The sequence below is a fragment of the Ahaetulla prasina genome, chromosome 3, assembly GCF_028640845.1.
Source record: "Ahaetulla prasina isolate Xishuangbanna chromosome 3, ASM2864084v1, whole genome shotgun sequence".
Classification (NCBI taxonomy): domain Eukaryota; kingdom Metazoa; phylum Chordata; class Lepidosauria; order Squamata; family Colubridae; genus Ahaetulla; species Ahaetulla prasina.
Window position 1 is genome coordinate 179,845,224 of NC_080541.1, and position 22,882 is coordinate 179,868,105.

Consider the following 22,882-nt stretch of genomic DNA (forward strand, 5'->3'; position numbering starts at 1 on the left):
TCCCATATTAGCCATGCAAGGCTAAACAAGACACCTGTGTGAAAACAGTATCTTAAGTTGTAATCAATTATGTTTAATGGAAGCAAAAATGTGTCTAGAATATGTACCGTATATACTCGAATATAAGCCGATCCGAGTATAAGCCGAGGTCCCCAATTTTACCCCAAAAAACTGGGGTAAACTGGGGACTCGAGTATAAGCCGAGGGAGGGAAATGAGGCAGCTACCGGTCAGGGAAAGCCTCCTCCTCAGCCGAGAAGGCTGGCGGCTCCCCACCCCGCCTCTCACTGCACCGCAGGGGCTTCGCTAATGCAAAAGCCCGCCAAGTTTGCACCATCCGCATAATGTGAAAAAGAAGAAAACTGAGTATAAGCCGTATATACTCGAGTATAAGCCGAGGGGACGTTTTTGAGCACAAAAAACGTGCTGAAAAACTCGGCTTATACTCGAGTATATACGGTATACTCTGTAATACAAAATGAGAAATGTAACATATTCCTTCCTGCCGTCAAATATATTAAAGGTAAAAAAAAATATTTTTTTATTTTGCTGTTCAGCCAAGTGGCAAGTTACTGTTTCTACAACTATTATAGCTACAAAGTAGACATGTTTTCTCTCTAAGGCACTTAGATGTCCCAAGTTCTGTGGTTCTAATTATTTGGTTTTTTCTAGGTTCTTATTCAATTCTACTGGCTTCATTTTTTTAAAAAAATGATAAAAGTCATCAGTAAAGAAATATTGCCATACATCTTAAGATAGGTGACTAATGTGAAAATGTACAGTAGCGTATGCTTATAAAAAATCCAAATAAAGAAGAGTTTTGTTGTAACTATGAACAGTCTGTCTGTCTACGACCACAAGAGGACCAATGATTGCAGCTGGAGAGAGGCCTCCCATTTCAGTCACAAAGGGAAGCCAATATGACTGCTGAGCAGTAGCAAAAATGGCAGAGAAGACACATTTCCTGCATGGGATGAGCAAAGGGACTGCATGTTCTTGATTTGGGGAGTGGGGGGAGAAGGCTTCAATGCGGGTGGGGTTTCCTTATTGCTTATCAACAGCCCCTTGTTCAGCAGAACTTTCCTTGTTGGTGGTCTGTGCATGCCAAGGGGTTTCTTTAAAAACAAACCAGCAATTTCCAGCCCAGAGTATAAAGTTGACAAAACCAAACAGCTGAGGAAGAAAATGAGAAGTGTGTAGTTAATACAAAGCAGTTATTTGTGAACACTGAGCACTTATATAAAGTCAGTTCAGTACTTTTTAATTCCCTCTTGTTCAGATTTTCGCAATGATTAAAGAACAGAAAAGCAACGAACTCCCGCTGGTTTACACATGTCCATATGCAATAGCAATACTTTCTCATATTATGTTTGTGAGATCCAAAGTCATAGAGGAACATAATTTTGAAATCAGCCTGTCCATTACAAAATTATTCTGCTTTAACTGGATATTCTGTCTATTTGTCTGCTCTTTATCCACTGAACAATTAAATCAGTAGTACTATACCCTAAGTAGAAAATAGTAATGAGACGAAGTGCTAATACTCTTCATAGGTGAATTTCAATAATAATGATTGTATTCAGTAGAACATAAACCCCACCCAGTTTGGGGTCAGGGTATGCTTACAATAAGCAGGGAAACTCCTCTCTTTTTTTCCTGCCCCAGTGGGTAGTAGTGTATTTTAAATCCTTCCCAATACGAATACAAATATACGTATTCAGAAGAGTGTTAAAAATCTACCTCTTCCAAGTAACATTTTTAGTGCTGTTTTTATTAGGCATGTTTGTATTGATGACTAAGGTTCTAAAAATAATTTCTATTGCCTGCCTTTTATTTTAAACACACTGTTGTTTTTCAATATTTCCTTTTAAATGTTAAAAGACCATGTTTTAAACTGTAATCTTTTAGATATATGTTCTTAGAAAGTTCTTAGAAAGTTCAAAACATTTTAAAAAATCCATCTCATCCTGGGCACCCTTTTTTTTTGAACTATTACAATCTGGCAGATGGTACTGGATAATAAAAACAAGGACAAATAGGCTGAAAACCAGGGTTAAAACCATATTGAATTCTACGGTATTCTGCAATATCCGGTTTTCAATTTCAATTATATAGAATGTAAAGGAAGTATGTTTGTGTTTTAATTTTTATAGTTATAATGTACACTGGAGACAGCATTTAATTTCGTTATACCATGTGCAATGACAATAAACTAAACTAAGCTAAGCTAAACTTATGTTTGTATACTTATGCTGTTCTTCATTCTTCTTTAATCACTATGATTTGCCTTTTTCTTGATTAGCAGCTGCTTGTTGAGCAAATTTAAACAGAAGTTTCTGTTTATAAAAATGATGGTGTTTGCTCATCCTCTTTCAATGCATAATTTCACAGTTACTGCAGAATGGCTTTGATTTAGTAAAAAAAATGGAATATTGACCATAGTACAGCTAACGTCCCCATCCTCTCCCTCCCAACCATTACATTACTTCCAGGCAACTCTTACCACAGAGATGTTGGCCAAACCCATAGAAGGAGTGGCCCCAGCATTGCACACTGCATTTTTGAATTGACATACTGACATGGCTGCAATAAGGCTGGAAGGCCGTGTAGCTCCTTTCACATCTGATAGACCTTTGCCCCAAGCTGAAAATGCCACTAGCCAAAAGAAGGTAAATGAGACAGACACACAGAAGTCCTGAATGAAGGGGGGGCAAGAGAGAGACATGGTTAGTATACTCCATGACGTAGCTCCATTCTGCTATATCCCTTCATCCAAAATACTCATGCCCAAATGAGGGGCAGACCATTTATTTTAATCAGACATGCTTGTTATTTCACACTATTTGTAGGCTAACAATGATCACTCCATTCAATAGTAAGTAAGGTATACATCAGTGGTGAAATCCAATTTTTTTTACTCTGGTTCTGTGGGTGTGGCTTGGTGGGCATGGCTTGGTGGGCATGGCAGGGAAAGGATACTGCAAAATCTCCATTCCCATCCCATTCCTGGGGGAAGGATATTGCAAAATCCCCATTCTCTCACCACTCTGGAGCCAGCCAGAAGTGGTATTTGCCAGTTCTCCAAACTACTCAAAATTTCCGCTATGGAAATTTCTGACAGAACCTGTCAGAACTTGCTGAATTTCACCCCAGGACATATGCTGCACCTACTCATAATTTAGTGTGTTTGCTCCTGCCTCAGTTATTATTGGTTTATAAACCAATTGTATCTTATTCAACAAATCATGGATAAGCAAATCCAGGCTAAGCACATCACATGAATCAGGTGATAATATTGTTTCATAGGTTGATTCTTCTTGTGCTAGTACTTTTCTAGTACTCTAGAAAAATACAAAACAAAGGGGGCAGGACTTCCAAACTGGATGCAAGTAGTCCTCGCTTAACAACCACAATTGGGACTGAAATCTCAGTCATTGAGTGAAGCAGTTGTTAAGCAAGTCATCAAATGACATGAAGACTTGGTTTTGTCTGGGGACCAAATGTGGAAGTTCCACACTGGAAGAGACTGCTAGATTGATGGCAGATTCCATATTCCCCCATCTCCCTTGCTCTCTGTTTTCCACCCATCCACCTTTTTAGTTATCATATTAATATTTTATTCTTGTTGTGTTCCTTTGCCTTGTTTATTTCATTGTTCTATTATTTTACTTCTATTCTGTCTACACTCCTTTTCCTTTCCCTTTCTCCCTTTTTATTATTGTAAGCCGCCTTGAGTAACACCATGGTGAGACAGGCAGCAAATAATTTAACAAATAAATAAAATGACTGCTTCATTCAATGATTTTGGCACTTCCAGTTGTAATTAAGCAATATTATGGTTGTTCAGTGGTCAAAGTCCTAGTTAAGGAGCATGAGGTTGGGGCTGGGGGAGACCCTGGGAGATCCATTGTAGGTTCTGCACAAGGGCCGGTTTAGCTCTGCCTGGTAAGGCCTGTTATTAAGAACACAAAGCCTGCAATTACTGCAGGTTCGAGCCCGGCCCAAGGTTGACTCAGCCTTCCATCCTTTATAAGGTAGGTAAAATGAGGACCCAGATTGTTGGGGGGGCAATAAGTTGACTTTGTAAATATATACAAATAGAATGAGACTATTGCCCTATACATTGTAAGCCGCCCTGAGTCTTCGGAGAAGGGCGGGGTATAAATGTAAACAAAAAAAAAAAAAAGTGTCTCTCTACTCAGGAGCTGAAGATCCTCCCTACTGAAATCTAAGCAGGATTTTCAGCCTCTGAGTATATTTATATGCAACCTGCACTAAGCCTCCTCAGCCCTTTCCCCTACCTTCCTGAAGCACCCATACCACTTGCCTTACCATGTCTCCTCTCCAATCAGCACCTGAAAATCCTGCTTGGATTTTGGCTCCCCTCTTGTCTTTGCGGGCTGGGTGAAAGAGCTCCCTGCTAAAGGATTTCAGCTCCATGCAAGCAAGCATGAAGGATTTCAGCTCCATGCAAGCAGGCTCTTTCAGCTAGCCCCCAGAGGGGAGAGGGAGTTTTGGCAGGCAGCAGCTGCTTGAAACCTTTCCTGCTGTCTTTCCCATTGAAGATTGTAAATGGTGAACACATTATTGCATGGCACTTGGCAACTGTGAACTTAAATTATGTGACCGTGTATGTATGTGTGTGCGTGTGTATGTGTGTGTGAGATGTTTTGCAATGAGGCCAATGTTAATTTGATCCCTGGTTAAACAAGGACTACTTGTAAACATACATAGTGGCATTTTCTACCCTTTTTCTCGGATTTCATATTCAGAAACAATCATGTTTTTAATGGAGTTTGCTCTAAATTAATTGCATTTGTATAGAAATGGTTCTGGAATGCAGTACTTGAAAACTAAAGAGCTTGAAAACCAAACTTGAGATCTTACCGCAAAAGGTAGCTTCTTATTCTCCTTATAGAGGGAGTGAAATCGTAGATATACTGCAAGAGCTGCCATAGTATATAGAAAACTAAAAACCCCCAAGGTCACGAAGAATTCAGCTGGTGCAGAAAAGTCTCCCATGAGATGCAGCACTCTTTTAGCAGTTGATCCTTCGATACAATCTGGCATATCAAATGGGATTTTATACAACCTGGTCAAATTGAAAATGAAAGCAAGAGAAACAGCTTAAATGTAGTTTGAGTAACTAGTACAGAAGAATTAGGCTACAGAATCTTTCTAACATCTAGAGATCTGCATTGGGGAAATATATATTTGCCTGATTCCCACTTTTGTTAAAATATATTTTGCAGGTTTTAAACATTTTTCTTAGAGACAAAAATGAAAAGTCCTGAACAGCAATTTTTTTAAAAACAGTTGTCTGAAAAACAATTTCTGAACAACACAGCTTGGCTCCAGATTTTATGAGATTGCCTCATGTTCTATCCAGTCCTGTTTAGTGTACATCTATCTAAGACTTTATGATAAATCAAGTTTTTTTGCCAATAACAACACTAATAAAATCCTTCAGCAAATTCTCTCAAACTCTATCAACAATTTTAATAAGTGAGAATTAAAAAGTAGTTAAACCTTCTTTGAAAAAGATTATCAGAATTAATGAGTTAAAGAGATGATGCTCTAAAATTTTCAATTTATATATGAAGAAACCCTTTTGGAGTAAGTAATGTTATGTAAACATATGTTTAAAAATATTTTTAAAAAGTCAAAAAAATAAAAGTATGAATTAAGAAAAAAATACAGCTAAATCTAATTTCCCAGTGCATCTTTATAACTTTCTGTATTTGCAAGCTCTCCTTGCTTCCAACACATCCATGTATCATATCATGGATTGCCTTATTCTATTTCCGTATTATTTTTGGCATGATTCCTATTGAACATGCATCTTGGAAAAAATATAAAGGAGAAGAATTTATTTGAGATTTCCCTGTTTATCGTAATGATGGTTTAACAATTGACAATGCATATACAGAATTTCTTACAATGAAGATACATTTATGAGAAAAGACGTTTATATCCTTGGCAACCATGCCTAACATAATTCTGAATTCAAGAGACAAAGGGCCTCCAAGGATGGGGAGTGAGGAATCTATTCCACCTAAAATGTTTTTCAACCCATATACAATTCATTAAGATACTGTATTTTGTTTTGAACTGTCACTGCCAGTACCACAACAACCCTTCCAATTTGTTCTCCTTCTTGTCAAAGGCATTTTAAAATACTTCACAGACATGCCTCTATTTATAGCTATCAGATGTTGGCAGGGAGGGAAAGATGCACACAGATATAACCATGTTAGATCTTTCATGCACTGATTTCATTCCAACTTAGATCTTGTTTCTGTTTATCCAAAAGCCTTATGGTAGCATCTACATGTAATGTAATGTAGAAAGTTTTCGTAGTGCTGATTTGTGCTCCAGAAAAATATAACCTCTTATCTGATCTGGCATACCAAAAAGGAATTCAGGATATTATGCATACTCCAATGCTGCCTCTTGTTTTTGGCAGTGATACTGATCACCAAGGCCACCAAATCTTAGATCACTAAGATTTAGATAAAGAACTGCTGACATTTTTTTACTGGTTTATATGCCCCTCAATAAATGACAGCTGTATCAAGTCAGCTGCTGCTTTTAAGTTTGTCACACACAAAAAATCCTTTTCCTCTCAAAGCAAATCAGAGTTTTCAAAATGCTTTATTATATTTCTGGCTACACGGCAGTTTCCTACAGAGCTAGTAACATGCTATAGCAACGCTCATCTGAAAGTGAGGGGAAAGGAGAAAGAGAAACAACAATTCAGGACTGCTGTACCATAATTGCTATTTTAATTTAATTCAGATGATACAACTTTGCTACATTCTGATTTGCAGGTGTTAATTCACAGAGTACAGCCATGTGCATAAAGTGCATAAATTCAATTGACATCTGCTTAAACTCCTCAATGAAAATTGCTCGCGGGAAGTGGTGCTCTCAAAGTTTTAGACAATATTATTTCTATCCAGCTCTCCCCCTCATATCATTTGAAATACAATTTAATGTATTTGAAACCACAGTGGGGGTGTGGCGGAAAGGAATTAAACTACCCCTAAACAACATGCTGAAATACAAGTGCAAGGCAGCTGGGCTTCCCACCTGCCATTCTTGGTGATAATGCCGATCTGGAAGCAAGGTACCCAGCTGGAAATAGAATTCTCACCTCCTCTGGTTGTCTCTAACCAAGATATTTCAGACATGAGCCCTTTTTAAATAAATGCAATGGTGTAAGCTGGTGGTAACGCTGCCTTGTCTTAATAGGTCTCTAGTGAGGATAAACTCCTATTGGAGAATCTGATGACTTGGGAGAAGGGAAGGTTCATTACTAGCTGTCAGAACTGAGCAGATATATCACCAAACAAAATAACAGATGACATACTTCTAGATATAATGGCCCAGAAAATAATACATTTCAGTTAACTTCTTTACCTACGAAGTTTTCTGGAAATCACAGCATCTCCTCTTCCTGCAGGTCAATGCATTTTGTAATTCATTCTTAGTGTTAAGTAACAAGAATTTTCTCATGTGGGAATATTCCAATATATGGAATGTAGGTTATTTAACCTATATAAGTCATTGAATCTTTTTTTCAACCATCAAAGATCCAATAGCCACTTGGCTGACCACTGTGTCTGAACAGTGGATCAGAAGTGGTTTCAATTGTGGCATGCATATACTAGTTTCTTGGATGAATTATATTTTCCTTCACAAACAGTCTCCAAATCTCTGAAAAAAAGAAAAGGGATTCAGAGCTCTATAAAATCTGCTATGTGCAATCAAGGCACAGTTGGCCTTGGTTCTGGAGTAGTAATACTCTGTGCTGCATGACAAATCACTTTGAAAACTAAAAAAAATTCTCAAAAGTGAGAAATCAGAGGCATTTAAAAAAACAAACCCAAAAGGGGGGAAAAATTAGCACATCCAAGCCAACATGCTTACGTGAGATTTCTGAATGTAACACCATGCCGAGCAATGTCCAGCCATTGTTGTAATAATAATACAATTCATTCACTGCTTAATTCAATTTATTTTGAATCAGTAGTTAAGAGATTTAAGGCAATTCCAGAGGAATGGTTTGAAAAATAGCCTACAATATTGAGCAATTCTAGTTAAAGAATTACTTGTCACTGAAAAATGTTTAAGGATATCTTCATAAAAAAAACTCTAAGGAATATAAATTAACCATTTCTCCTTTATCAGAGGCTATCACCAATAGTGTTTAGTTTCACATTGTATCTTCTATATCTGTATTCAGTCAGATTTCATTTACCTGAAAGGATATCCAAACTGCACAGTAATAGCAGTTGTCTCCTTGGGAAGCTTGGTGCATTTCACAGTAGCCCCTGTTTCTGCACTAAAAGAACCACAGGCTCCAAAGGCAAAAATGGCAAAGAGCTGAAGAAAAAGGGGAGAAGAGTTTAGGATTAAATATGTTAACAATCAATAGGGGGAGAAAAACTTGTCTAAACAAGACAACACATTTACCAATTCCACTACCAAAGTTTATAAAAAGTGTTTTAATAAAACCACATCAATCATCAATGCACATCAGCCATTGAAAAAGTAATTTGTAAGCAATACACATATCTGATCAATTTTTTTAAAGCTGCATGTTTTCTTGGATAGATTAAAAAAATCTTGAAAGAAAGAAAAGAAATAGCTTGTGGGAAGCCAACACTGCAGAAAAAATATCCAGGTTTATACTCAACTTCTATAAGAGAAAAAGCATCGAATAAAAAAAAAGCAAGATGTCTTGCTTTTTTGCAGGATAATAAGCAGTATTAGAATCCTTAGATATAACTAATAGCTTTAAAAAAGCATCTTTCAGAAAAGTAAGTGAAATAATTCCATCAGCTTCAATAGAAAGCTAATTGTTTTGACTAAAGTCTTCCCCTAATTATGGGACAAAGAACAATTATGCCACATATATGAAAAATATTTTGTTTCAATATAAATTGCCTGGAGCTACATAAATCAATCCCCACCCAAAAAGTGAAATCCATAGTATAAAAATGTGCTTGAAGCGGAGAGAGTTATTCATATTTAACACACCATTCCATTCAGAGATGCACATGACTTTTGTAATAAGCAAAGCTCAGCAGGGGTGTCAAACTCATGTCGTCACGTGACATATCGTGACTTTTTTCTCCTTCACTAAACCGGGCATGGGCGTGGCCAGCACGTGACGCATCTGGCCCGCAGGTCGCAAGTTTGACACCCCTGCTGTAGGAAGATATATAATAGGTATATAAAAGCAGATGCTAGTGTTGGAAGAGACCAAAATTAAATTTCAGTCTGCTCTTGCTACAAATAGACTTCACTTACAATCCTATCAGTATTGCCTAGTTTATCTCCCTTTGCATAGGTTAGAGAATACAAGAAGTTTCTGTTAATAAAAATTGTCGGTTTTGATTTGGACCATATATAACCATGATGGCGAAACTATGGCACATGTGCCTGAAGTGGCATGTGGAGTCATGTCACCTGGCACGCGCAATGTTGCCCGTTCCTCTTCTGGGTTTTTTGGCACGCAAGCGTGCGCAAGGATCAGCTGGCCTTCGTGCATGTGGCAGTGCCGGAAACTGGATGAGCTGGTCTTCTGTTTTCCTGCATGAGCATGCGTGCTGGCCAGCTGATCGTTGCGTGCACATGCGCTCCAATAACCCGGAAGACTAGCTGGCCAGCACGCGTGTATATGCCAGAAACCAGAAGTTCATTTTCAGGTGCGCACATGCACCCTGGGCAATTCCTCTTCGGGTTGTGGGCCAGACGAGCGCTCGTGCATGCACGCTCCCTTTTCGGCACTCGGTGCCAAAAAGGTTCGCCATCACTGATATATAATGACACACTGGATATCAAGAAAAGCTAAATCAAGAGGATTTTTCAAGCACTGTAGTAGATCAGATAAAAGTGAATGAGGAGGAAAAGGGGATTTGGCAGTTGAACAAAAAACTGTTTCATTTACCCATTAGACTGAACTCTGTCACACATAGGCACATATACCAATATGGGTCATGCAAGATCTCGTAAGACATCCTTGGTGGGTTCAACTTCGTAACAACAAAGCAACAACAAAAGAGCCTAAATCAGACACTGGTCCCTGGTTTGGAAGATCCCTTGGCTGAGACTAACAACCAGCCAAAACAGGACTAACCAAAATCCAACTATTCAGCTATTATAATGAATGGCTGCACTGTACTCCCTGTGGGCGTCCATAAGCTCAGCTAGGAAAACCAATGAAACCTAGCAGATGTGCTGCTTAAATACCATTATGACTGAAGAACTTCAGAATTAGTTGTGTCTATATAAGTGCAGGGAAATGTGAGTGATACAAGAAAGATGGTAAAAGAAAGGAGTAAAAGAAAGGCTTTGTCATGATGTTTAGCATCAACTAAAATTAACAGTTGCAACAAAATTATAATATAATATAAAAAGCTCAGAAAAAAAGCTACTGTATGTGCCAGACTCTTATTTTTTTCCTATCCTAATAAACCAGGTAGAGATAGTCCTTGACTTACAACCACAATGGAGCTCAAAATTTCTGTGGCTAAGCAAAATAGTTGTTAAGTGACTGTTGGATCATTTCACAATCTTTCTTGCCACAGTTGTTAAGTGAATCACTGCAGCTGTTAAGTTAGTAACCCAGTTAATAAGTGAATCTGGCTTCCCCACTGATTTTGCTTGGCAGGAGGTTGAATAAGGTAACCACATAATCCCCAGGACACTGCAACTATCATAAATATGAATCAATTGCCAAGCGTCTGAATGTTGATCACATGGGGATGCTGCAATGATCGTGAGTTGTGACTTCCAACGGTCACTAAATGAACTGTTGTAAGTGCAGGACTACCTGTGTCTTGATCTAATAAAGCTTATCCAGAAATGTTTACTGGCAGCCAATACTGACTTTGCTTTCATGAGCTCCAGTATTCCATGAAATCTGTAATTACTATCTGTAATTCCAGATTTCACATAAGAGCTAATGACAGCACTCAACGCTACTTCTGCACCAGGGGAAAAATCAAGCTCAGACTCTGAGCAGTACTGACTGATCCCAAAGCAACTGTTTAAGTGCTGACTTCAAAGAATTTAGAGCCAACTCTGTGTTTTCTATCTATATAGAAAAAAGAGAACTAGCATGATTCTCAAATATTTTGCTAGATGTGAAACATATAATTGAGAAAAAGCTTCTATGTAGAAAAGAAAATGCTGTATTTAGAAAATACTATCCGTACCCTTGCAAGCAGTGTGTACAACCACCTATCATGAAAAATACCTCTGTGTGCTCAATAAAACATGAAAAATCTGGTTTTGGCTCTTCAGTAGTTAACACTTCCCAAGCTAAGACATTATCATTGAATAAAATGAACAGATCTGGTAGGACAAAGGAATCCTTTCAAGATACAGTCACTATGACTTTTATTAAGGAGCTTTGTCATTAGAACTTTCTTGCTTTTTTAAACATATGCTAATTTTAGCCTATGTTCTAAAATGGAAGCTTCTTGAGATGATTGATATAATGTCTTATCACAATGCAAAAAAGTGTAAAGAGATCTGAAAATGCTTAGTGAATCTAAAGACCTTGCTGGCAGCAACACAGCATAATAAAAAATTGCAGACTGTGAAAGAACCCTATGCACACATTTGAAACAATGAAAGAAGACACAAACAGCTACTTATATTGCATATCTAAGAAGAATGTCTTGATGCATAAGGCCACTTGTGCCATTCATCATTAGATTTTAGAGCTACATTAGTCTCATGATCCAGGGCTTTAACCAGTCACTCAATGCACAAAATTGCCATATAGCAATGCAAATACTGCTGTCCTCAAGCCATGCACCATGCAAAGACAAGTCCTTGCCATTTACCAGGGGACCCACTTGCATTATCTTTAAAGTACTTGAGATGTGTTTTCACAGAAGTTTAAACTCATCCAAATCTGCTGCACACTTAGATAGAATGCTGTTAGCTTGTTTTTTTTCTTTATCACTCAATTCCTCCCCGATGCTTTTCAGATTCAGATTCTGAACCTGTATTGAACACGCTTTGTGCAATTACACAAATTGAAATCATTAACTATATGGTTTTGACAAAATGTATTCTCCACGTTTAAGTAATACCACTATTGTCTAAAGATAGAACAAATGGTGGTACAGCATGTTACTCAATAACATCTATATTTGGATGTTTATAATATAAAACAGGATTTTGTAAAAAAAAGGAAGTGGGTTTTTCTTTTTTCTTTTCTTTTTTTAAGAAACAGAAAGTCGATTTGGGTCCTTTAAGGCTTATTCAGTTCCTCCCCCTAACTTTTGCATTAAAATGGGTAGAAATTTGTTCCTAGCGATCAAATTGAAATTGAAATGCTCCTCTTCCGTGAAAAGAGACACACAAAAATACAGCCTTGGAGTGGAGTCTGCAGGCGCTGGGTCTGTGTTGTGGACTAAATAAATCCAGAGTTTCTAATCTCCTCTTGGGAAGGCTGAGAAGAGAGAGAATTTGTGAGCTCAGGGACAAGTTAAGGCGTGGTATGTGCAGAATCAGAGCCCCAAAAAGGTTAAACCCGCCTGAGTGAAATGTGAGCGCAGCTTGCCACTGTTCCCATACATACCCCAAGTCCATAAGACTCCTTTGCACATAGAAGGACTGCCCGAGAAGGCATTCCCCTTCAACTTAACCGGCTCCTGCACACAACCCAGGTCCAATTTCCCTGCTGGTGTGGCCCCTTCCCTTGATGAAACTTCACCAAGGCAACAGTTTTAGCACATTGTCATTCTTCCCTTCCAGGTTGGGGACCAGGTTGGGGGGGGGTGTGGGGAGAGGTGGGAGTGGGGGGGAGAGGAGAAGGCAAAAGTGGAAAAGTTGCACACCGAAAGAGCAAACTTACCCACTCCAACACCTTAATGAATCCCAGGGGCTCCTCCAGGCGGCCCCAACGCAGCCCCCCAAACAGCTGGGCCTGGCAAGGAAAGCAAAAAAGAGGAGGGGGGGGAGAAACAAGGGCAGGGATTCCAGGTCAGCCAGGAGGGAAAGCAAAGATTGTTGGGGGGGGGGGAGAGGAAGAATTAGGAAAAGGGCGTCAGAAAGTGAGGGACAGTCAGAGACAGAAAGAAAGAAAGACCAAAGAGGCGGGGGTGGGGGTGGGGGAGAAACGGCCAGCAAAAGGAGCCCTACCACCAGGTTGGGAGACTCCTTGTCCGCCGCCGTGCCGTGGGCTCTGGATTCCGACATGCTCCGAGGAGAGCTGGTCGCCGGGTCGGGATCGGCTTCCTTGCCTCTCTGGCGAGTGGGCGGGGGGAGTGATCCAGGCGAGGGGAGCCCCGGCTGGAGTTGGCGGCGTGAGCGGCTGCTCCCTCCTGCACGGACCCGCGGCGTAAAAAGCCCCGTCGGAACTCCTGTCAAACTCGGCAAAAGAAGAAGGAGGAGGCGCGTCAACGCGGCGGCGAGGCGGACGGGCGGGCGGGCTCGCCTCCTGCGCGCGCTTCGGCTCCTAGGCTGAAGCCGCTGAGGGCGGTGCTCTCCTGCCGCCGGCTCCGCCTTCCTTCGAAGGGACGGACGGCCCAGGCGCCCGGCGTCTTTTCGCTCTCCGGAGGAAGGCAGGACGCGCCTCGCTAGCTCTGCTGCTGCGGCGGCTAAGGGTGTAAGTAAGGGGCTGCGAAGGGAACGTCGGTCTCAAGCATTGTAGTGCTTGGGGGAGGGGGGGAACGGACGCAGAACTTGGTCAATGCAGGAATGGGGGGAGGGGTGCAAAGGGCGTTTTTTTCTTTCCTTTCATGCAAGTAAATGCATATTCAGTTTGAAGGGATGCGGGCTTCCAAGCGAGCAATTGGCACCTTTCGACGCTGCTTGAAAAAAACGAAAGCAATCTTTGCAAACACAGATTGGTTGATGGGAAGATGCCTTTCTTCTATTTAATATAAAATGGGATTGCTTGTGCTGTCTGCCAGGGGTTGAGGAACGCCTGTTTAATTTTATTATATCCTTGTGCCCCACCCCAGAAACGGGGTGAGATAGTTGTAAATGATTGAGCTTGGATGAATGTCATTGTCTTGCTTAGGTCTTTAGTAGCATCAATGTACAATTTTAATTTTTGCCACGCATAGGAAGACAATTGTTTCCCATTCTTAAATTCTTCCTGTCAAATTTAGGCATGTCATTTACATAAGGATCGTTGACAGATCCTGCTTCAAATAGCTTATTACTTAATGTCTAAATATTTTTTTTTCTATTTCAATTCCTTAATTAATTGGTGTGGGCTCTCCACAATGAATAGGCATATTGTCCTGTAAATTATATCCATTGGAAATTCAACTACTAGCTGAAGGGTTTACTGTAGTCTGCTAAGTTTTATTGACTCTCTTTCCTATTTTAGTATTTCATATTGCTCCTTCCTCTCAAATTTGGCATGGTGAACAGTATATAAAAATGTTTTAAATAAATTTGAACTGCCTTCTCACTTAATAATTCATAAAAGTTTTATTCTTACAGATTTCCATCACTTCATCACATAAAGTCACTGAGAGTACAATCCAATGCTAAATACTTGGAAAGCTTCTGTTGGGTCCAGACTCCAGTAGGCCTTATTCCCAAGTATTTTGCATTGGATTGCAGTTCATTTCTTTTGTAGAAAGAGAAGCATGAACAATACAGGAAGTCCTAATTTAGTGACTGCCTTGTTTAGTGACTGTTTGCAGTTATGATGGTGATGAAAAAGTAGCTTTATGACCAATCCTCACATTTATAACTTTTGCAGTTCTGTAAAGCAAAGCAAAGGATTAGGGTTAAGTTAGGTAGGATCATAAGAACATTTTCATTTTAATTTAGTGACTGCTTTGCTTAATAACCAAGTTGCCAGCCACAATTGTAGTTGCTAAACGAAAACTACTTGAATCCTGAAACTGTGGGACATGTTTTGGAGAGAAGATGCTTTGTTGGTTCTCATCAACAGAATTTCACTTTGAGAACAATAAAGGCATGTGAGAGGCTGGAGCCTGGTGCCCAATACCTTATCTCTGTTATGATATACAATATGTATAGCTAAAATGAATCAGGAGATGTGAACTAGAGGAAACCATTAGACCTTTACAGAACGTGATTTAGTCTGCAGTAGAGCTCTCTAAACTTTTACAATCACAAACTGAGCATCCCTTAAGAACATTACAGATTCATTCTGACTATGCAAAACAATTTATGAAGGCAAATATCTGCAAAGGAATTATGTATGAGGTTTATATAAGGATAGTGATGTCTTGGTATTTGATAAAACTTACTTTACATTCAGCTGAGGCAATGTTACTTTTTTAACCCCAAATCCTGTTGAAGTTAATAGCAGTATCACTTTTTTTGCTCCAGATCCAGAGCTGATGTAGATGGTGCTTTAGAAGAATACAGGAAATAGGATAAGCATGCTTCTTCCCTTTGTTATCCCCGCTCCCATCCTATCTACAGTTCCTTCATTTTGTAACCCTTTTACTGACAATGGAATGTTTTTCTGGCATATCAGAGATATTCTGTGGGCTCCATAATAATTTATGTTTTCCCTGATAGTGATGTTTCTACCCAATCTATATAATTTTTCAACTGGCTCTTGAGGATAAGACTGCACTTCAGACCTTTTGGCAATTAACTTCATAATGTCATGAAATCCAATACTTAACAAAGATTTAAAAACTGTTCCCCAAAACAAAGCAATTTCCTAAAGGTCAGCAGTGGCTCCAAATTATAATCTTCCGTCAAGGAGAAGGTTTCCATTAGGACTGTCTTTGTTAAAGTTAGTCCACAGGAAATTAATATTCAAAGGATAATCCTGTCTCAATAAGCAAGATAAATTTGGAGCTCATAAAATACTGGACCTTGTCCATTCAGACTTTAAACATTAAAACTAGACACATGAATTATGTCTGGAAGCTTATTTTTAGCTCATAATATTTACTCATGTTATATGCGAAGAGTGTCCTATGCCAGTTAAAAGTCACTTGCTATGTTTTAAACCAGATACATTTCCTAACACTTTAGATACAATGTCATATGCAGATCTGATATACAATGATATATTTGTGCAATTATTAAGTCCAGAAGAAATATTTCCTTAAAAAAAATCTTCCTATTTTCTTTAATTTTGTGCTTAATGTAATGTACAAGCAAAGCTAATGTAGAGTTCTTGGTGCTCTCAGAGCTTGGTGGTTTGCTTGCACGTGTTTCATTACCCAAATGCTTGCACTGATGATGTTATCTAGTTGGGTAATGAAATATTTGAAAATGAGCCACCAAGCTCTGAGAGCACCAAGAATCTCACAATTTAATCCTGAGCTATACATATTTTCTTCTATTAAAATCATTAAAACTATTAAAGCCACTATATCTGAGGTCTACTAAGTCGTGATTGGTTATTATTTTTATTTTTCCAGATATCTCGAAACTGACTAATAGTGTATTTTTTGGGGTCTGTTTTCTTCTCACATGCTGCTTTAAATTATTTATTTTACAATACTGACGCTAGCGATAGTGTTTTAGTTTGGTCCAGGGGTAAAATGCTCCCAGTTCGGACCGGATCGCCTGATCTGGTAGCAATGGCGGCGGATGGTTTGAAGAACCAGTAGCAAAAATCCCTGCCCCACCCCCACCCCAGCTGAGCCACACGATCATCAGAGGTTTGGGTTTTTTTACTGTTAAAAACATTTTTTCTTCGGCTGAAAAAATGCTTTTAAAAGTAAAAAGAAAAGCCTCTGATGATCGCGCAGCTCAGCTGGGATCGCCAGAACCCTTTAAAAGCATGTTTTCTACAAGCTCTTCAGCCAAAGTTGTAATAAAAATGCTTTTTAAAGGTTCTGGCAATCAGGCAACTCAGCTGGGATCGTCAGAATCCTTTAAAAAAAATTTTTCCTCTGGCAATCCCAGCTGAGTTGCCTGGTCATCACTGGCTTTTAAAAGCATTTTTTTACAATGACTTCAGCTGAAGAGGTTGTAGAAAAAATGCTTTTAAAAGTAAAAAAAAAAAGTTGGCCACTCCCACCCAGTCACATTACTCTCCCTCCCCCCCCAACAACCAAGTCATGCCCACAGAACCGATAACAAATTTTACATTTCATCCCTGGTTTGGTCCTCAAAAGTTATTGTTAGCTATTCTGGGAATGTACTCCAAGAGTAAAATATAAATGCTCTAATCTCAATACACAAAATAGTATGCAGGCCCCACACAACAGAGGTTATGTTCACACATATTAATCACAGTTGTTAAACTACAATATAAATAGAATGAGATTAAAATATTATATTCACCTCTGGAAGCATACTTGCATGCTTTCTCTAGTTATCTATATATGGATAATGAATAATAAATGCACCATACATATGGTTTCAAATGCAGTTTCAGAAATCATACATACGGTCCTCACTTCTAGAAGTTAGCATTCAGCTGGGGGATTCAGGGACATCCAAGTTTATTCCTTACGTAGTTCCTTAGCCAAGAAAGGTATGAAGTACTTCAGAGATGGGTTTCAGCAGGTTCTGACCAGTTCTGGAGAACCAGTAGCAGAAATTTTGAGTAGTTCGGAGAACCGGTAGTAAAAATTCTGACTGGCCCCGCCCCCATTTGTTCTCTGCCTCCCAAGTTCCAGCTAATCAGGAGGAAATGGGGATTTTTCAGTAACGTTCCCTGGGTTGGGGAGGGAATGGAGATTTTACAGTATTCTTCCCCGCCATGCCCACCAAGCCACGCCCACCATGCCATACCATGCCCACCAAGCCATGCCTGCCATGCCATGCCACGCCTATCAAGCCACGCCCACAGAGCCAGTAGTAAACAAATTTGAAACCCACTACTGCAGTACCTCTATGATAGTTCTCCTTTGCTTGATTTTTTTTCTTTAGCTTTTAATAGACATACAGATAGATGAGAGATTATGAAGTACTGCTTCTATCCCAGGTGATAGAATGATGGTTATTAATGTGATACAATTTTTTGGGTAAAATAATTTAAATGAAATAGAATACATAAGTATATAGGTTTTCAATGTGCATTTGATCTGCTGTTTGGCTGATGCAATATCATCTATCTATTAAGAACAGCATCTTTTTCCAACAAGTCCCTTGAGTATTCATAGTTTGTTTATTTTATCTAAAAACTATTTTTTGATAATAATTGATATTCACAAAGTATTTGGGGAGAATAAAATTGCATTTTAGTACAAAACTTAAATTATAATGTCTAGATATGCAAGTATAAATTTCAAGCAGTTTATGTTTACATTCCCATAATATCTTTGCAAATGTGTTCACAGTAATGTTTTGAATCCATTCATTAAAAGAAAAATATATATTTAATTGTCTGACCAAAACATTTGTCTAAGAAGAAAAGAATGTCTAGAATGCTTTTTAAAATCCATATTTTTGCAACATTATTCATCTTTGTAGAGCTTGGTAGATTTTGTAAACTATACCACAATATAGCAATTAAAAAAAATACTGGCAGATAAAATTACTAGTTTCGTTTTATCATTTATTAGAATACTCACCAGGTCTGTTTCCAAAAGATCTATTTCTTCCATATTGCTAGCTCATGTCATCCTTTAAAAGAATAGCAATTTCAAAGCAGAATTTGTTATCTTGATCACTTTCAGAGATTCCTTGTAGCAACACTTACGGATTGTCCTCCATGTTTTTAAGAATCCCACTTTTTAAAGTTATGCTAATAAAAAAATAAGGTGTTCAGTCGACGATTATTTCGTGTTACTGTTTAGAATATATTTTATCCAAGCTCATATTGCTAGCTCATGTCATCCTTTAAAAGAATAGCAATTTCAAAGCAGAATTTGTTATCTTGATCACTTTCAGAGATTCCTTGTAGCAACAATTATGGATTGTCCTCCATGTTTTTAAGAATCCCACTTTTTAAAGTTGTGCTAATAAAAAAAATAAGGTGTTCAGTCAATGATTATTTCGTGTTACTGTTTAGAATATATTTTATCCAAGCTTTATTCATTAAACAATAAGAATTAATAAGTACTCATTTATAAAATCATAGAAAGTTGTGGTATTTTATCTTTTTAAGTTAAATGATATTAGAAATAGAAAAGGCAGTTTGAATGTTTGCAAGGATGAGGCTGAATTTAGTCATTGCTATAACTTGCTTTAACTAAGAGTGGAAACAGGAAGTTGATATTGAAGATAAGATGTGAACTTCTACTAATAAACAAAGCAGGTTTCTCAACATATATTGATGTACATGAAAATGTATCTTATGTAGCAACATCTCTTGTTTGTGCTAAAATTATTTTACTCTTTAAATTACATGCTTCGAAAAATTACATAAAATAATTGTCTTAAGTAGAATTTATAGTAACCCTGTTAGCTAGATAACACCTTATAAACACCATACCACACTGAAATGGTGCAGTTTTGTGACTCTCCAAACATATGCTTAGGTTTATCTTAGTGCAGATATTAATTCTCTACAGCACAGCAGTCACCAACTGGTGGTCCGAGAAAATTTTGGTGGTCCGCAGAAAAATTATTTGTAATTTTTTGATATTGCATTAAATCAGGGGTCCTCAAATTATGGCCCCTGGGCCGGATACATGTAATGAACATTTGTGTTGCTGCAGAGAGTCTCCCACTTCGGGGTCTTTTTGTGCAGGTTGAAGGGGGGCAGAAATTGTGGTTTGCTTCAGCTTTCTGGTGTAAGGCTTTGGGCGAAGGTTGGAGGGAAGTGCTGCTGGTGACAAAGAGCCGGAGGGCCTTGTTCCAGTGGGGCTGCATCATGGCCTGGAACTGGTTGACCCCACTGAGCCTCCTCAGTACCTGGCCTTGCACTCCTGCGGGTATTTCATCTGCTCCTCCTGGCCATATATCCTGGTTTGACCAGGATTGCCTAGCTGTGTACTTTATCGCAGGCATTAAAAAAAAATTACTTCCTGGCAAATAGGACTGTACAGCTTGTCAGTGGGCATGACAGGTTTATCCCATCTGTCATAACTTGCTTCCCCTTTGCCTGTGCAATTTAGCAGCAGGCTCAGTCAAAGAGTGAGGGAGTTTAAATGCAAGTGTCCCCCTTTTTAGAGAAGCATGGGATTAGTGGTCTACCCAAACATGCCCCCTCTTTATCTGCACACAGTGAGGTAAGCTTTGAAACAGTACTAAGATCCACACTCCCTGGCTGCTGATCATGACCTTTATCCTGGTTCATCTGCTTGAAAATATGGTAAGCCTAACTGTTACCAAAATTGAATAGCATTTTTACCTGTCACACAAGTTCAGACCTTGTTTGCTTTATTCCCAGACTTTCCTTGTGCCCATTCTTACAAACTCGCATTTACTTTATTTCAGGCATTATGAAGGCTTTCCTATCTTCTTGTGGGGATCTGTAGGTTCTCCCTCATCCAGAAGGATCGTCTGTCCTCACCAAAAGGCCAAAGCCACCCTGCATCTAAGGGGTCTTCCTGAGTTAGGACCAATACTTTTGTGAAGTGAAAAAGTAGGCCCCAAACCAAGCCTCGAATCTTTCAGACACAATTCTGCACTCTACTGAGCCCCAAATAGGACTTTCCCAAAGGAAATTCCTCCCCCTTAAGGAAGTCTTCTTGCCCCATATTGTTTTGGTAAAACTGTTCTGATTATTTCAGCTTTTGAGGAATGCCAGATGTAGTCATTATGATGAATATTAAGCATGGGTGTCCATAAGAGGGGACAAGGCAGGCCAAACAACATCAAACATACCCTGATGTTATAACAATATCTATGACATGACTATGTTTTCTAACAAATACTGTACCTGTGAATGGGGACATCATTTTCATCAGCCAGCTGGACAGAGGTGTTTTTACCACTAGATGGTAGCAAAGAGATGTTCCAACTATTTGCTACTATCTAGTTGTCACTCAGATTTTTGCAATCTCTTCTAGATCTATTTTGCACTACTTATTATCTTTCTGGAAAATTCATTCATTGCTCCTGACCTGAAGCAACAGAAATAGCCAAGATAATAAGAGTTAGATATTTTATTTCTTTATATTTTTAATTTACCATACAATAAATGTACTCTGTGCAGTTTTCTGTGCGCTTTTAAACAATAACTGGAAGTTGAGAACAACAGCCCAAGCTTGTTTATGCCAGTTTATTTCAGCTGTAGAGGTTGTTGTAGAGATAAATTACTTTCAGATTGTATGTTGATTATAGCACTTGTCTACTCTACTCTCATGATTAAAATACAGTACATTCTAGCAGAATAGTGACATACTGGTAAAGTCAGAATGCTGTGTCCTGTTTTGATAGATAAAGAACATTAATACGATAATGGATAGGGTGACTCAAAGATTGTTATTATATTCTTTGATTTTAATCTATTGAAGTTAAATAAGAATTTTCTTTTTTTTCTTGGTTTCACATTTTTATTAGTTTATCAAAATATAAAATACAAAGAGAAATTCAAAAAAGTAACAGAAAACTAGGAGGGGGGGAATATGGTGTATAGAGGGGAAAAGGAAAGAAAAAGGCACCAACTTCCAACTCTCTTTAGCACAGTAAAGATAACATTAAAACCGCAACTTTGTACTTTTACACAACAGTATATACTAGCCATTTTTATAACCACACCTATCTAATTAGGAAAAAAAAATCAAAGTTTCTTTTTTTTCATTGCAAACACAGAATCTGGAAGCAATTTCCAAATAGAAACAAAGTTAAATATATTTTCTTCTTTGGATAAAAGAATCAATTTGAGCATCTCTGCTTCTTGCTGTAGGGAATAATATATGCTTTTGTTTACTCATTAATTTTTATCATAATTTATATTAACTAAGAATTTACAAACCTAGGTAAACAGCAATGATTTCTTACTGGCCACTTGTTTCTTATCTTTTCATGCTATGCTAATTATGTTTTCTTTTTTATTACAAATATTAAAATATTCTGGAAATGCTGTTTTAAACAAAAAAAAATAAATTAAAAAAAGTCTATAGAATTGATTTTGAAAGCCATTCAGGGTTTCTTTTTTCCTCCTTCATCTGTTATTGTTTATTTTCTAAATCATGTGTGAATAATGCAAAAATATGAAATAAAATAAAATTTTGCTTTCTTGGTGTAGATTCTTAAATACAGCAAATTCAGAGTTGTTAATGAGAAAATTGTGGCTTGAATATTCAAGTGTACACTATCATAACGCTTATTTTTCTAATGAAAAAGAAATATGTGAGACTGTTGCACAAAATATGTTTTTATTTGAAAAAGATTAGTTAAGAATTTATTTTTTCCTCATTGTTCCACTCCTGTTCACATAAGCATCTGAAGCACAAGAACAATTGCTTGCCTCATTGCATTCTTCTTTATCTAGTGACTTCTATGCATTTGACTAGAACTTGTATTATCTGCCAGCTAGAATGGCTGATCTGTATGCTGGATGGAAATCATGTGAATTATAGCCCAATTCTTGTGCAGGTCAACAGATAATGATGATTAAAAGATGCTTGCTTGGATTTTAAGCCTGCTAACAAAATCAAAGCCAAAATCCTACCTTTTATTCCTTGCTGGTATATTTCTTTCGAGGGCTGTTTGTAATCTGACAAAAGAGCAACTTTGAAAAGTAAGGAAATGTGAGTAAGATTGCATCTGTCTATGCCAGGGGTGTCAAAGTCACATCGTTACAGTGGCGTCACATGACGTATCAGGACTTTTTCCCCCTTTGCTAAAACGGGCGGGGGCATGGCCAGCATGTGATGCATCCAGCCCACGGGCCAAGAATCTTACAGCCCTGGCCTATGCTAAACAATTCTGGGTATTTAAAGCCAAAATGTGTGTATTACAATTTCTTGGACAATTACTATGTATATCAAAATAAGATGATATTGCTTAAATTTTACATATTTTCCAGGGCATTCTTATTTTCTGAGAAAAAA

The 22,882-nt window shown here is 38.2% G+C and overlaps 1 protein-coding gene across 2 annotated transcripts; it reads right to left on the reverse strand.

Annotated features, from left to right (window-relative positions):
* Positions 1-365: 365 nt before the first annotated feature.
* On the reverse strand, positions 366-13,394 carry SYPL2 (synaptophysin like 2). 2 transcript variants are annotated; one of them, XM_058178158.1, is made up of 6 exons: positions 13,170-13,394; positions 12,883-12,954; positions 8,263-8,387; positions 4,887-5,091; positions 2,503-2,694; positions 366-1,172 (listed from the first exon to the last, which is right to left on the reverse strand). In XM_058178158.1, the coding sequence occupies exons 1-6, from the start codon at positions 13,224-13,226 to the stop codon at positions 1,044-1,046; spliced, it is 780 nt and encodes a 259-aa protein (XP_058034141.1). In that variant the 5' UTR covers positions 13,227-13,394; the 3' UTR covers positions 366-1,043. The 2 variants fall into 2 exon arrangements, with proteins under 2 accessions (XP_058034141.1, XP_058034142.1); XM_058178159.1 differs by lacking the exon at positions 12,883-12,954 and having other exon boundaries at positions 367-1,172; positions 13,170-13,390.
* Between the last annotated feature and the right edge of the window lie 9,488 nt (positions 13,395-22,882).